The following is a 16,282-nucleotide window of genomic DNA, read 5'->3' as shown; positions in this document are numbered from 1 at the left end:
GCTGGTGAAGATTAGAGATACAGATGAGAGGTTTGCACTGACTGTAACGTTACGCTATATGGTGCATGTTGTTTTAGAACTCAAAGACTAAATGTATGTTGTGTGTAGTTTTTCTGTAATTGGTAACATATCAGAGACTGTAAGGGTCTGTATGTGTTTATATGTGTTGCATTTATTTTATTTATCATTGATTTGCAATTATAATCAAATCATGTTTATACACAAGTACCATTGATACCCTTTTGGCACAGGGTGTCTGCGGGGTCTTAAAAAATATTAGTCGGAGCCAATAGCCTAGTGGATAAGTGCGCCGACATATGGCACCATGGTGCTCACGGCAACCCGAGTTCGATCCCTGGCTCGAGGTCCTGTGCCGATCCTTCCCCTCTCTTTGCTCCCAATGCTTTCCTGTCTTTCCTCCACTGTCCTATCTAATAAAGGTGAAAAACCTCTAAAAACATAATTATATATTAAAAATTTATAAATCAATGTAGAGAAATTTAAAGCCCTTAAAGTATTTTACTATTTTGCAAGGTATTCAATTCAATTCACCATTATTTGTATAGCGCTTTTACAATGTAGATTGTGTCAAAGCAGCTTCACATAAAAGATCATAGTGAAGTTAGATCAAACAGTAAAGTTCAGTTTAGCTCAGTTTTATATCGATTTTGATTATGCAATGTATGGTTGTATGCTAAAGTTTGCCTGAATTAAATCTGCAAATATCAGGATGCTGTGTAATTTATGAACCAATAAACCAATAAAATCCTCCTAGATTTGACATCATGCTGCTTTGTTTACTGCAGTTACCAAGGCAACATCATTATTTCTGCAGTTCTATTGGTGCCAACCTGCTGAATTAGCTAGATTTAATAAATTTTTATTTAGTATATGAATAATGTTTTAGTTTTGTATTAGTTTCTTACATTAATATTTAGTAAATATTAGGGTTGTCATGATACTGGAATTCGGTACCAATTGGTATTGAAATTTTAAAAACGTCCATTTCCCGCTAACATTTGAGCGCTACTGAGCACGTTCTTAAACAGCGCTGATTTGCTGTTGTGTTCACGTGTTCAACAGAAATTACTGTGATTGACTGTGAAGGTCATCAATTCACCAAACTCACCACTGTTTACTGAGTGTAAACACAGATACTATGACACTGTAGTGTTTTAAAGTCATGTCGATCAACTGGTTTGTCTATAAGTTGACATACGAGCGATCCGCTGATGAATCACTCCTTTAAAACACTCCAGTGTCACTGTATCTGTGGTTACACTCAGCAAACAGCGGTGAGTTCGGTGAACTGATGACCTTCATTGCCAATCACAGTCTGTTGAGCACGTGAACACAATGGCAAATCAGCACTGTTTAAGAATGTGCTCAAATGTTAGCAGGAAATGGACGTTCCAGTAGGTGCAACCCTATTCTGTGGCAGTGGAAACACAGCCTGATAAAGGTAACCTGTACCATACCACTCAGTGGAAACGGGCCATTATCGTAATCGTGAGATTTGCATTAAAAGTCACATCTCACATGTTAATGCCCTTTGAATTGAACATGCTTTCAAACTTTTTGGAATCATGACAGAATATCCTGTGATGTCCACTTTGCAGGACACTTTCGGTCGAATGGAACAACTTTGAAGCCTCAAGAGAAACATACAAATGTGTAAGCAGGGGTAGAAAAGAATAGGGGGCTCATTCATAAAGTGTTTGTTTGCTAAGATTTGAGCTTAGAGTGTTTGTTTAAATCCATGGCAACATTCATATATACAAAACAGTCTTTAATGTGGAAAAGTACTTTCCGCCACGTCAACATGCGTACACACTTTTTCTTGTGACATTGAACATCTAATAAAAACTGTGTACGTGCAGCAAATTAATCATAAACAATAGTTTACGCAATTTTAAAAATGTATTGAAGTTTTTGTGAAATTAAACTGACCTTTTCAGGGTCCCCATATGGTCTAAAACCTGACAGGTGGGCAAATCTAAGCTTGTTTTTAATAAAACAAATATAAATATGGATATAATAAATAATACTGCTAATAATTATAACATTGTACAAAAGCAAATTGTTATGAATAAACTGAAAAAGATTTTGTAATATTTTAATCCTTTATATTTATGTCCTATAGGTTATATATCCTTATTATATCCTATATATATCCTTAATATTTTAATTCTTTTTTATATGTAAAGATACTTGCGTATTGCTGTACACCCTGTGTGTATTAAGCAATGTGTAAGCGAGGCGTACAACTAACGCGCTCTGCGCTGGACAATAGACCAGCTTTGTTCCGGTCTATAACAGTCTATTAAAGTTTCTCAAAATAGCAACGCGCCTCAACACGCCTCTTTTTTAAGACCAGAACGCCTATGGGTGCACATATGAGCGCAAATGCATTTGCTATTTAAACAGCGTGACGCAAACGACTCTTTCGCCAAGCTGAACTAGCAACGACTATTGCGTCACGCCTTGTTGCCACATTACGCCAGGTGAATAATAGAGCCCATTGTGTTGTAGCTCCTAAATAGTTTTAAACAGGTCTTAGTTTTACTTTGTTCAAGTCAAGCTACTCAATTTGGGCCTACATCCATGCACTGACCAACAATACATCTCAATAAAACCAGGGCAAAACATTTTTCATTGCAAAGAGATACAATTCACACCAGCTGTTAGACATTTTACAGCAAAATTCCTTAATCAGGGAAAAATAAAAAATAAAAACTATTAAACGATTCCTTATGATAATGCCGGGCCATTAGAAAAAATATATATTAACCAGTATAACCTGTTAACTTGTATAATCAAAATTTTTATTCTTAATGGTCTTAAAAAGTCTTAACTGCGGAACCTGCAGAAAGCCTGCTTCTAATAACCTAATGCAGGGGTTAAAGTAAAAATTTTTTTTTTGAATATTACTTCAAATATTGACGATAATAACAAAAATAAAATAACAACAGTTTAAAGTACTTAAAAACTGGTAAACTGAGATAGACTCTCTTCAATGATTATGCTTTGCACCGTTTATTTAAAAGTATTATGTCAAATTAAGTGTTTTCTTCTAAACAATAACAAGTGCTTAAACGGCTTAAATAACAAGTGCTCAAAGTGCTAAAGAACTGAACTACTAAACTGAAGATTAGAAGTGAAATCAAGGCCATTATCACTTTTTTTTTCTGGGTTGTAAGTCCTGCAAACTCTTTCTTTTTAAGACATTTGGACCAGAAGATGGAGCTGGTACAGTGGAGGAGGCTGAGGGTCTGCTGTTTGTCCAATCATGTTTTTTTCTTCCATCAAATAAAATATCAGGCTACCTCTTGTATATCGCTCCACAGGAAATATGCATTTAATTAATGCTCCGCTGTTATTATTCACAAAACCTCAGTCAACATTTTTAATAAAAGTCATTGGATTAAAGATTATGTCTTATGATTATGACTTATTTCCTCCCTCTCACTCGCGAGTTAACAAATATTTGTTGCACATTAAGGGGCCGGTCACACTGGGCACGCCTTTCCGTTCCAAAAACGCGAGGCACACCGCACAGCCTTTTATGTTGACAATTTTGTATGTCACTAGGAAACGACTGAATCCGCATTGTTGTTGTCAAATGTTATAATTGTAGTTTTTAATAACATTGTGATATTCAAGATCTCTAAAGTAGCTTTGGACAACCTGAAACAGCGACCACAAGTCTCTCCTCCATCATTAAAGTTCACAGTAGTCGCCTTGACAACACAAACCCTGCTCTGCTTTCATTTGATTGAAGAATAAAAAAGATGCGACTGAGCTAACATGCTTTTTCCGCTCGAGCGCACAACAGCAAAACGTGAGGTGCCCAGGGCGCATAAAACACTCGCAGCCATTAGTAAACCATTCAACAGATGACGAAAAAGGACGCTGCGATCGGCCCCTTATGCAGCCAAACTTCAAAAATATATAAAATAAATTATTTTTTTAATCGTTTAACTGATACCATTAATCGGTTACAAATGCATCTTTTCAGTTAACGAATAATCGATTGTTTTGAGCATCCCTAATTAAACCGCATGCGCAGGCTCTAAAATATTATTATTTTTTCCCTCACGGCCGCACACCGGAGATCCAGCACAGTGACGGAATACTTTAAGCCCTGCCCAACGTGAAGAGCTTTGTTCGCATTCTGTAGGCTACACCATTCATTCCATGTTGTGATTTTACAGGAGAAATTGTGATGTCTTGATTTACTAATTCATAAAATCCGCAATAATCAAAATAATTAAAATGTGAAAAAGAACAGAGATGTCAGCCTTAATCTTAGTTTTTGTCATTTACATCAGTTATATTTGTGCAATATATATTTTTGTGTCAGTACATTAATAGCAAATTTGAGCAGCATTAGTAAACTGAAAATATAAATAAAATGAGACCAGTGACCATAATCACATAAAAATGTATTTTTTATGATATTAAACGTCCAATTTCTGTAATAATCTTTCAATAATGTTCTATGTGGACCTTAAGTTTTAGACTTTTTGATTTTTCTTTGTGCTAATCATTCTTAATCATTGACATTCCGATATTTTGCGTATGCTCTTTTATATGGTAATGACTTAAAGGGCGAAAAAAACTGTCAACCATCACAATTTTAAGATAGTTTTAGATTTGCAAATGTCACATCCGGAAGAGTTTTCTTTCAATCTAAGAACAAATTTAGAACGGAGGATTGAGAACCGCTGATTTAGCAGACAGTTTTACCCAAAGGTGACTTACAAATACGGACAACAGAAGCACAACAACACACCAACAACACAAAAGCAACAATATGTACATGCTGGGACAAATCTCGGTTAGTTTAACATCATTTTAGCATAACAATGAAAAACAAACAGATGGATTCAGAACAGAATAGCAAATGCTACTGTTGGAGAATGACGAAACCGATGTGTCTGCAGTCGTTTCCTAAAAATGTTAGGCAAGTCATTCCACCAGCACGGAACATTATTAGAATGAAATGAAACCAAAAAGAAAGACGACATTTGAGAGCTGACCTGCTGTTGCGGATACATCCCATGTGCACCGTATGGCATGCTGTGCGGGTACTGCTGCCCATATCCATCATGGCCGTGTCTGCTGTAAAACAGGAAATGCTATACTACAACTCTACACACCTAGGACATTTATATACGCTGGCCAACAATAGTGAGTTCTGACCTCTGATGAGAGGCGTATCTACTGCCTGAGAACATGCTGGGATCGCTGCTGGAAGGCACCATGTTGTTCTGATTTCCAGAAGTTGCGATTCCCCCCTCTGGACCCATGACATGGTCTGGCCTGTAAACATAAACATCAAATAATGGTTGACATATTTCTGCTTCCTTCTTGTGAATTGAATGAAAAGAAACCAATGTGTGTCCTGGCCTACCTCCTTTCAAAACTAGGGTTGTAAGAGTACTGGGGTCGTGGGCCCATTCCCATCCCTGAAGACGGCCCACGGGAATACATTTCTTGCATGCCACTAGCTGGCATCTGTCCTGGCATGAAGGACTCTGAGCCACCTGGATAAGAATAATGCATTCAACTTAGAAAATCTGAAGACAACATGAAAATGGACTCATTTTGAATTCACAGTGTGACATATTTGGAGTGTAAGAACATTCTATGAAATAGAATATTCAATGACAAAAAAATAATGTAGGGCATAATTGTTTTATCCATTGGGAAATATGCAGGTTGTAGGTTGTGGAAAATGGGTGTTCCATTTCAGTTTGGTGCCAGACCAGCAGAATTCGAGCTCTTAGTTACTGTTGTTATCAAAGAATTGACATTCTTTACAAACTAAGAATGAAACAGGCATGAATTGAAGGTGTGTTTATTATTTATATATAATTTATAGTAGTAAATGTACATACAATTTGGGGAGAAAAAAAATTGAAATAATAAATTAAGCTGCCAAGTATAAAATAAAATATTTTCAAAATCCTGAATAGGATATGAACCAGAGTAACCCCTCTAAGTCCAATGTCAAATTTCACAGACTTCAAATTGAAGAACACTGAATTCCATGACCTACACTCACCAGCCACATTTTTAGGTACACCTGTCCAACTGCTTATTAGTGCAAATTTCTAATCAGCCTATTCAAGCAGCAACTCAAATGCACTTAGGCATGTAGACATGGTCAAGACGATCTGCTGCAGTTCAAACCGAGAATCAGAATGGGGAAGTAAGGTGATTTAAGTGACTTGAATATGGCTTGGATTTTGGTGCCAGACGGGTATTTCAGAAACTGCTGATCTACTGGGATTTTCATGCACAATCATCTCTAGGGTTTGCAAAGAATGATCAGAAAAAGAGAAACTATTCGTTGAGCGGCAGTTTTGTGGGCGCAAATGCCTTGTTGATGCCAGAGGTCACAGGAGAATAGCCAGACTGGTTCGAGCTGATAGAAAGGCAACAGTAACTCAAATAACCACTTGTTCAACAGGTATGCAGAAGAGCATCTCTGAACGCACAACACATCTAATCTTGAGGCGGATGGGCTACAGCAGCAGAAAACCACACCAGGTGCCACTCCTGTCAGCTAAGAACAGGAAACTGAGGCTACAATTCGCACATCCTCACCAAAATTAGACAATAGAAGATTGTAAAAATGTTGCCTGGTCTGATGAGTCTTGATTTCTGCTGCGACATTCCGATGGTAGGATCATAATTTGGCATCAATAACATTAAAGCATGGATCCATCTTGCCTTGTATTAACAGTTCAGGCTGGTGGTGGTGGTGTAATGGTGTGGGGGATATTTTCTTGGCACACTTTGGACCACTTGAGCATCGTGTCAACGCCACAGCCTAACCTGAGTATTGTTGCTGACCATGTCAATCCCTTTATGACTACAGTGTACCCATCTTATGATGGCTACTTCCAGCAGGATATCGCATGTCATAAAGTGTGAATCATCTCAGACTAGTTTCTTGAACATGACAATGAGTTCACTGTACTCAAATGGCCTCCACAGTCATCAGATCTTAATCCAATAGAGCACCTTTGGAATATGGTGGAACAGGAGATTTGCATCATGGATGTGCTGTCGACAAATCTGCAACAACTGTTTGATGCTGTCAAGTCAAGATGGGCCAAAATCTCAGGAATATTTCCAGTACCTTGTTGAATCTATGCCAAGAAGGATTAGGGCAGTTCTGAAGGCAAAAGGGAGTCAAACCTGGTACTAGTAAGGTGTACATAATAAAGTGGCCGGTGAGTGTATAGTGAACAGAAAAACAGGCAGATGTTGTGTTGAGCAGTCTCTTGAGAATTATATGATTCTGCGATTGCTGTATTTAACACAAAATCAAGCAAATGGCGAAAGATTTAAGGGATCTTGCTATTTATTTATTATTTTTAAATATATTTTGGCCAGTCAGGACTACTGTCACAATAATTGTTTTTTGTTGTGCGATATATTGTCACAAAGAATATTACGAAAAATGATATTATTCTCATTTTAAGACACTTATAATGATTATACAACAGCATGATAATGAAAATTGGCATAAATACTTTGAAGGGACAAAAGCTGTTTATTCTTAAAGGTCCCATGAAGAGCTTTGAAATGTGCATTTTTATTTGATGTTTGACGTAATCTCAGCTGAAACATGAAAGAGGGTTGGACATAGTGTAGCTCCTCAACTTTTAAAAAGCAGCCAATAGCGTTTGTTTTTATCACCCCTCTGCTAGTGAGAGCGGTTGAGCTCAAGCACATTAAATGAAAAGCAAATGAGAAGCGGACAGAAGGGAGCGGGCCATGTCAAACAGTAGAGAGCATTTGATTGGTCAAGATTTGATGAAAAACTGAAGTATCTGAAGGATCCATTTATAGGCTGAAGTGACAAGCTTTACATGTTGATATCAGTATTATATCTTCCAAATACAAATTTTGTCACTGTTTTGGTGCACACTAGCTTAAAGTGCACTTCTAAAGACTAACAATACTGATACTAACATCTAAAAACTTTATTTTAATTTTATGTGACCTTTAAGATTAGGCTTAGGGTAGTTTGATGTTAAAAATGGTTAACCGTTTTGTTTATTTTGATTATTTGGACTTATTCATCAAATATAATGTAATAGGCTTTATATGGTTAGGAGGTAAATTGAGACCAATGGTTCTTGAGGTCAAAAAAGTAATGAATGTTCACATCAAAACACCACAAGAACGTGTCTCAAATATTCCATATCTTGCACAACAAAACATACCTAAAATTCCCTGACTTTCAATGTCTGGATTAGACCTTTTAAAATTCCATAATATTCCAGAAATTCCATAACACATGGAAACCCTGAGGAACATTTTGTCCCACGATTCAGACCTTTATCTGATACAGAATATTAAGAAAGTTCTTTCAGAAGAGCAAACTACTTTGTTTGAAATAAAGAGAACCCCAAAAAAAAAAAAAAACTATTGTTAATCCTTTTAAAATAGTCGCATTTACGCTGTAAAAAGTGATTAGTTGACTTTACTTAAAAAAAGAACATACTGCCTTAATATAAGTAAACTTTAAAAAATTAAGACCTGTTTAAGTATTATATAAGTAAACAAACTATGTGCACAATTATAAAAGTTACGTCAATGGGTTTACTGACTGTTTTAAAGTAAAGTAATCGCTTTTTACAATGTAACAAGTAAACAAGGTCAATCGATTTTACGCTGCTTTTAACCCGCAGACACTAGAGGGCAGCAGTACTCAACAAAATACTAAACATGTAGCTTTAATCAAACTCAGCACAGTGAGGCAGCAGTGAGCAGCTAAAAAAAAACTGTCCAATGTATCAACCACAACATCATACCTTTCCTAGCGGCTCCGTAGGGATCCTTACTAGTGTCAAACTGCATTCTAGAGGTGGCATCTCCACTGCCTACATGCATGGGACCTCGCTTCTGAAAGGCTGGGTCACTGCCTTCCGAGAACGGATCTTGCACACTAATCCCACTGTTTCTAAAACAAGGACAAAACAAATCAATACACGCATACAGATTCATGAGATACTTCAATATAATCCATGAATTTAGCCAACCTGATGGCTGGCTGAGGGGTGACTTGTCCGTGTGGTGTGGTAGCGGGTGTTGGCGGCTTTAGGTCCCCTGGCATCTCTGTCATGGTGCTGCTGCCTGTAGATTGAGGAGTCTGCGGCCCCTGTAGAGAGCCTGAGTTTGCTATTGGACAGATAGAAAAGGAGTGCATCAGGGCTACACAAATGTATTGTTTGACCATCGACAATACACATATATCAATCAATCACAATCACAACAGTCACATGGCAGGATTCGCCATGTCAAGTGGGGATTATAAGCTTTTTTTTTTGCCATTTCTTTGCATAATTTAGTAACAAATCTGCGAATCACTTTTTAGCTTGTATTTAAAGTTTACAATGCAAACCTAATTAGATGCATTTGTTTGGTAAACAAAGCAAGTCTTTCATACCATATAATCTACTAAAAGACAGAAAACATTAGTTTACAAGCTGAATTGTTAATAAATCATATACACAATTGCATATTATTCAGTAACATTGCTGAAATTGATATAAAAATGAATAAAGATATTAGCACACATTTAAGTAAGTAGGCAAAAAAAATCTGAGAATATATTATGGTGACCGGACATCACAAGTTTTAAATTATTTGCAAAGTTTAGCCATTGAGGAGTTAAAGATCATAATTTTCATGAGGTTTTTTGTCTGTTATTGTGTTAAGATAAGTGAGTTTTCATGCTGGGACACAGCAAGTGACACATATCCTCTGAAGGCCAGAGGGCGCTCTCGTGCAGAAACTCCAAAGACCCATGAGGAAACCCAGGAAATCTTCATAGATTTTCCATTCTAAACAGAAAATTTGACTACTTGCATCGATTCAGACTAATAATAATCACATGCCCATGAAATCATCTCGAAGGATTTATTTCAAATGCTCAACTGAAGTTATGAGTTGAGTTTGGAGTAAAACATGTTATTATATGTGGTCATTTCACATGCAGCCTTTACTACATGGAGGGGTAGTTATCTGAGAAGCGACTCAAGCAGCTGTCCCCATCACGGAACGATTATCTCGATGTCAATATCGTCCGAAACCAATTTTTGTGTACCTTGTCTATGGAGCCAGATCAGTTTCAAAAATAATACATTTACAAAAATGTAACTCATACATGCACAACACAATTCACATTTACAATATTACATTCGTAAATACAAAACATAATTTGTGAATTCACAAATAAAATGTATTAATATTTCCCCAAATAATTGGATTTGCTTAATTATGAATTGTAGTTTGAATTTATAAAATGTATTTTCATATTTACGAATTGTGTTTTGAATTTACAAACTGTATTTGTATATTTGCGAATTGGGATGATTTTACGAATTGTATTTGGGCATTTATGCATTGTTTTTGCGTATTTACGAATTGTTTTGAACTTACAAAATGTATTTGAGTATTTATGAATCGTTTTGAATTACGAATTGTATTTGTGTATTTACACTGTGTTGAGTTATGAATTGTATTTATGTATTTACAATCTGTATTTGTGTATTTACGAATTGTGTTTTAAAATTATGAATTGTATTAGTGTATTTACAAATTGATTTGAATCTACGAATCGGAGTTGTGTATTTACTAGTTGTGTTTTGAATTACGAATTGTATTTGTGTATTTATGATTTGTGTTTTGAAGTATGTGTACTCACGAATTGTGTTTTGAATTTACAAATTGTATTTGTGTATTTATCAATTGTTTTGGATCTAAAAATTGCATTAGTGCATTTATGAATTGTGTTTTGAATGTGCGAATTGTATTTGTGTATTTACAAATAGTTTTTGTGTATTTACGAATTATTTCGAATCTACAAATTGGATTTGTGTAATTATGAACAGTGTTTATTTAAAATAGTATTTATGTATTTTCAGTTTGTGTTTCATGCTATGAATTTTCTTTTGTAAATGTATTATTTTTGATCTGGCTCCATACTTGTCAGTGAACTTCGACTTGTGTGTAGTAAACACTGCTCCATTTGAAAGCACTAGAACCAGCTTTACTGACAAAATGCATGTGCAAATCTCCTTCGATTATTCGTACAGCGATTGCCTTGGGATTTCTTCAATCAAAATTGATTTCTGCCATCAGGACGCAAAATGTAAATAACATACCATTATTAATAAAACATCTAGTGTAATATTTCAAAACTCTTTTTAAAGCATTAACATTCCCATTGTGCCTAAATGGTATTTTTATAAATCTACAAGCCAACGACAATGTCCTAATCACTTCTCCCCAAGCTCCAGCGAGAGCAGCCCCAAATCTTGCAATCCCCAGACCGCATTTCCATAATCCAATAACATTTGAATACAACTGGTTATTAATTTCCATAGAAATGCGATGGCATAAAAGGACACCCTCCTAATAACGTCTGAAATTTCTACGGCTCGGTTGATGCAAAGTAATAAAACCAATTTGCATTTTCCTCCGCAGCTCAGAGCTGTAAAAGGTACTTCAAAAGACTTCAGCGCATGGAACAAAAAAAGAAAAAGAAAGATTCGGGGTAGAATGAAAGAAGGAGGGAATGAAAGAGTGTCTGCTTTACATGTCCTTGATCTGCTGCCAGAGCCACAAAATTGTCTTTCAGCGCCGAAAGTAAACAATACATGGCGATGTGCTGTAACACTTCCAGTCAGTGTGACCGCCAATGACCTTACGCATATTCTGAGCATCAGGGAGGGCGAGAGAGAGAAAGAGAGAGAGAGGGAAAAGTGCTGGCTCACTGGTCTGCTTTGAGAGAGGGGTCAGGCTGAGGTCACTTTTGTTTTTATCCCACACTCCTCCCCTATTAATCTTCTCAGAGGGAATCCCTCCCCTGCCATTTGACATATCTCTCTCTCTCTCTCTCGCTCTCTTTTCCAGTGACATCATCAGTCATTTGCCTTAGGAAGGGGTTGGGGGGGAGACGGAAATCCTTAAGCCAGCAGCCTGACAGCTCTCTTTCTCACCCTTTCCCCCCTCTCGTCCGTCCGTCTCACTTTGACTCAATCACCTGTCAGATATTTATAGCTCCGTCTGGAGCTGCTCTGAATTCATTATAAGGCAGGCAGACCACAACGACATGCGAGTAATATAGACAGATCTGGCAATGGCAGAATTATATTACACTTCTAAGCTTCTAGAATGTCATTGTTACAGAAATGTAATTGAGGGAAGAAGATCATTTCACCTTTTTTTTCTCCATGTAAAACGTGCTACCATGCTGTTGAAATAGTCGCTGGGGTAAAACTATGTGGTTGGTTGTTTTTGCACAGTTGGATGTTTTGGATTTTTTAAAGAACCAGCCTAACACCATGTCCTAACAACATGCAACACGACAAGATTTTAGCGACAAGCAAATTGGCTTTCTCCACGAAATGTGATGCGAGATGACAGAAATAATTAAATACCAGCCACTGCACGCCCAACAAAATGATCAATCTAATTAATCCATATTAAACTTCTTTAACATTATCATTATCACTGTTCTGAAAACGTGAGGCGAACCACACTGCCTTTTCTGTTGACAAGAAAAAAGAAATGTGGTGTGCTTTTTATGTCGCTAGGCAACAACTGAATCAGCTACGTAATGTGCGCGAGTGTTGATGTTGATATTGGTATAATTGTAATATTTAATAATATTGTGATGCTCTGGATAACTTGAAACAATGACCAACAGTCTCTCCTCCATCTTTAAAAGTCTCCGTAGTCGTCTTGACTACACGCATTGCATGCGCCGTGGGTCACGCCAATTACTCGACGCAGAAGAATAAACCAGGCTTTAGGCTACCGAGTTGACTGATGGTGTTAGAGTCACAGTTCTGACTTTTGCAAACCATCTGCTAGTTATTTTATTTTCAAGATCTAAGGGGAACTATCTGCTGCTGCTTTCAGTAGTATGAAAATAAATGTCATAAAAGGATATTTAAACTCACATCGGGAAAATTTTACACTGAATAAAGCACATAATCTGTACCTGAAGTGATATTTGTCATAGTAGTATATGCTATTCTGTCTTATCGTTGCGGAAAAGAAACCATTTCTAAAATAGAAATTTGTGCGTCAGATGATTAGGACCAAAACTTACCTTAAAATACCTTTTATTCCATGTCGCGGTGCAGTATCGTGTTAGAACACAATGTAACCCATGAACTACTAGAAGTATTTGTTCACTTATCAAACATCATGGCTTGTAATCGAAATTTTTAAATCTCGATCGCTTTTGACATATAAAATTTGATATTTTAGAGCTAAATGCAACAGGAAACTACTGAATCCATGTCCACAGCTATATATATATATATATATATATATATATATATAGATATATATATATATATATATATATATATATATATATATATATATATATATATATATATATATATATGTATATATATATATGTATATATATATATGTATATATATATGTATATATATATATATGTATATATATATGTATATATATATATATATATATATATATATATATATATATGTATGTATGTATGTATGTATGTATGTATGTATGTATGTATGTATGTATGTATGTATGTATGTATGTATATATATATATATATATATATATACATACATACATACATACATACATACATACATACATACATACATACATATATATATATATATATATATATATATATATACATATATATATATATATATATATATATATATATATATATATATATGTATATATGTATATATGTATATATATATATATATATATATATATATATATATATATATATATATATATATGTATGTATGTATGTATTTATGTATGTATATATACATATATATATATATATATTATATATATATATATATATATATATATATATATATATATATATATATATATATATATATACACACACAACAGTTATTTGTATAGTTGTACTTATATTTACAGAAAATATAATATTCGTGTACCATAATTCTCTTTTAAATAAATTACAAAAAGCCAATGTTTTCAAGGTTTAGCTGTCTATATGGTATTTGTCAGCCCATTATACTAAAATCTAACAAGCCATAGTTCAATACTATAAGCAATACTGATGCAAACACCACTAAACATTCCTAATTGTCCTAATGAAATCAACAAAAGCCACAATAACCAAATGATTATCATCATTCTTCAAAATTTACAGTAAATCTCTTTAATTGAAAAATAAAATCATGATGTACTGCTTGCAGTTATTCTTGTAGTGCTTTTTATATAAACCATTTGGTTATGTTTGATGTAATATTGTAAAATTCTTTACCAGGTGATGGTGGCTGAATCTTGGCCTGCTGTTGCTGCTTCTTGCCATCGCCGATAGCGAACGCATCAGGCGGAGGTTCTTCTCCGCGCTCCACCTTGCACTCATAAGCAAACAGGTATTGGATATACTGCTTTTTAAGAGAGCTGGCCGAGCTGCTGGATGTCCCCACATTCAAGTGGGTGGACAACTCTCTCCATTTCTTGTTCTTATTTACCTGTACAAGGAGAGATTCTCGATCAAAAACCATACTACAAGCAATCAATCCTCTAGCTCATCCTATGACTAATCGACATTCAACTTGCAGTTTAGCATAACCAGGTGCTACATACTTCTAAAAGAAATCCATTGTGTTTGTGTGTTTTTTAAATAAACATACCTCTTTTCTATGTAAATGAGCCTCATTATAGAATGTGCAGTATTCACAAACAACATCGCTGTTAGCTAGAAATAATTAGCATTGCGCTGTTACCGCCCACAGAAAGCTGGAGGTAAACAAAGGCTTTGTTAAAAGCAGTGGTCTTTAACAGGGGGGTCTTTGGCAATACTGCGGGGGGTCTTCTAGTTATTATTTGATCTTTTCGCAACTTCTTTTGTACCAAATAAAAGCATTTGCTAACCTCAAAGCTACAGCTAGAGAAGTTAAAGTTCAGCTGAATGTTTTAGTGTAGCCCTAATCTAATACGTAATAGTAAATTAGTAAGAAAACAGTAAATAAGTCATCTAAATGTAAAAAACTGATTGCTGTTAATACACAATACCTGTATTAATAATGTAAATGTATTAATATGTGAACACTTTATTTTAATTTACACAAGTGGTGAGTAATATTATATGAACATGTTCTTACTATAGGGGTGCTAAAACAACAAAATGCATGTAGAAATAAATAAGCAGGTACAATGTATTCTACTCTTTGTTTCTTTGATGTCTGTGATTGATGACTGAGGCAAATATGAAGAAGGACATCAGAGGTTTTGCGCTCTTTAACATGTGTTTCACAGCTCTGCTCCTTTAAATCCTCTGCATGAACACACAGCTGCTCTCACAACCCAGACGAGCTGAGCTTTGCCAACTTTACTCACCATAGCCAAGCCTCCGATTTCACGAACGCAGAGGTAGAGGCGGCACAGATCCAGTGGCTTCTTGCCCACTGAAGGCAGGTTAGGGACCGGCGTGCCCCTCTCCTCCATAAAGGCGATATAGCGGTCCACCCATGCCCTCCTCTCAGGCTCACAGCCCATGTCGTACAGCCGCGTTATCTTCTCATTCGTCATGTTCACTGTGCTGTGCTTCTGAAGTGAATGGTTAGAGGGATACAAAAGAGAGTGAGATATATGGCCATAGATACACCCCACAGACATACTGTCAAACCATCATTCTTTGTCCTAAGTGTACATTTTATCCACATTGCTCAATATGTCCCATTCTGACAGTTTCTTCTGCAAATAAAGTTCAGTTGCTGATTTGGACCCATTTCCCATACCACTAAATTTGTGCCTAATATCAAACTCTCTAGCTCTAACCCAACACATAGACCTTCCCTTACCACTACACCTGTCCCTAACTCTTAAATCAACCAATACACGAAACCTGTCCGTAACCTTAACCAACGCCTACCACTAAACTTGTCCTCAATATTGAACAACCTACTAGCCTTCCCATGCTACCAACCCCGTCCCTAACTCTTAATCAGCCATTAAACCTACCCATACCACTAAAATGTCCATAACCTAAACAGCCAACAAACCTACCCATACCAACAAACCTAGCTCTAACCCAACCCATAAACTTCCCCATACCACTAAACTTGTCCCTAATACCAAACAAACCACAAACCTGCCCATACCAACAAACCTAGCTCTAACCTTAACCTAACCCATAAACCTTCCCATATCACTAAACATATCCTTAACTCTTAACCAACCGATACACCA

The 16,282-nt window shown here is 36.0% G+C and overlaps 1 protein-coding gene across 3 annotated transcripts in view; it reads right to left on the bottom strand.

The window, feature by feature from the left end:
- Nucleotides 1-16,282, bottom strand: part of arid1b (AT rich interactive domain 1B (SWI1-like)) — a 160,423-nt gene that overhangs the window by 5,738 nt on the left and 138,403 nt on the right. For all 3 annotated transcript variants that reach the window (XM_056445302.1, XM_056445304.1, XM_056445303.1), the window contains 7 exons: nucleotides 15,431-15,640; nucleotides 14,349-14,562; nucleotides 9,066-9,204; nucleotides 8,838-8,986; nucleotides 5,417-5,549; nucleotides 5,206-5,325; nucleotides 5,043-5,124 (listed from right to left, as the gene is read on the bottom strand). In XM_056445302.1, coding sequence (XP_056301277.1) covers nucleotides 5,043-5,124; nucleotides 5,206-5,325; nucleotides 5,417-5,549; nucleotides 8,838-8,986; nucleotides 9,066-9,204; nucleotides 14,349-14,562; nucleotides 15,431-15,640 — 1,047 coding nt within the window. The remainder of the gene's footprint in view (nucleotides 1-5,042; nucleotides 5,125-5,205; nucleotides 5,326-5,416; nucleotides 5,550-8,837; nucleotides 8,987-9,065; nucleotides 9,205-14,348; nucleotides 14,563-15,430; nucleotides 15,641-16,282) is intronic.

Source organism: Danio aesculapii, chromosome 20, assembly GCF_903798145.1.
Source record: "Danio aesculapii chromosome 20, fDanAes4.1, whole genome shotgun sequence".
In the NCBI taxonomy this organism is placed as follows: domain Eukaryota; kingdom Metazoa; phylum Chordata; class Actinopteri; order Cypriniformes; family Danionidae; genus Danio; species Danio aesculapii.
The sequence above is the reverse complement of the archived record's forward strand: the minus strand, read 5'-3'. Positions and strand labels throughout refer to the sequence as shown.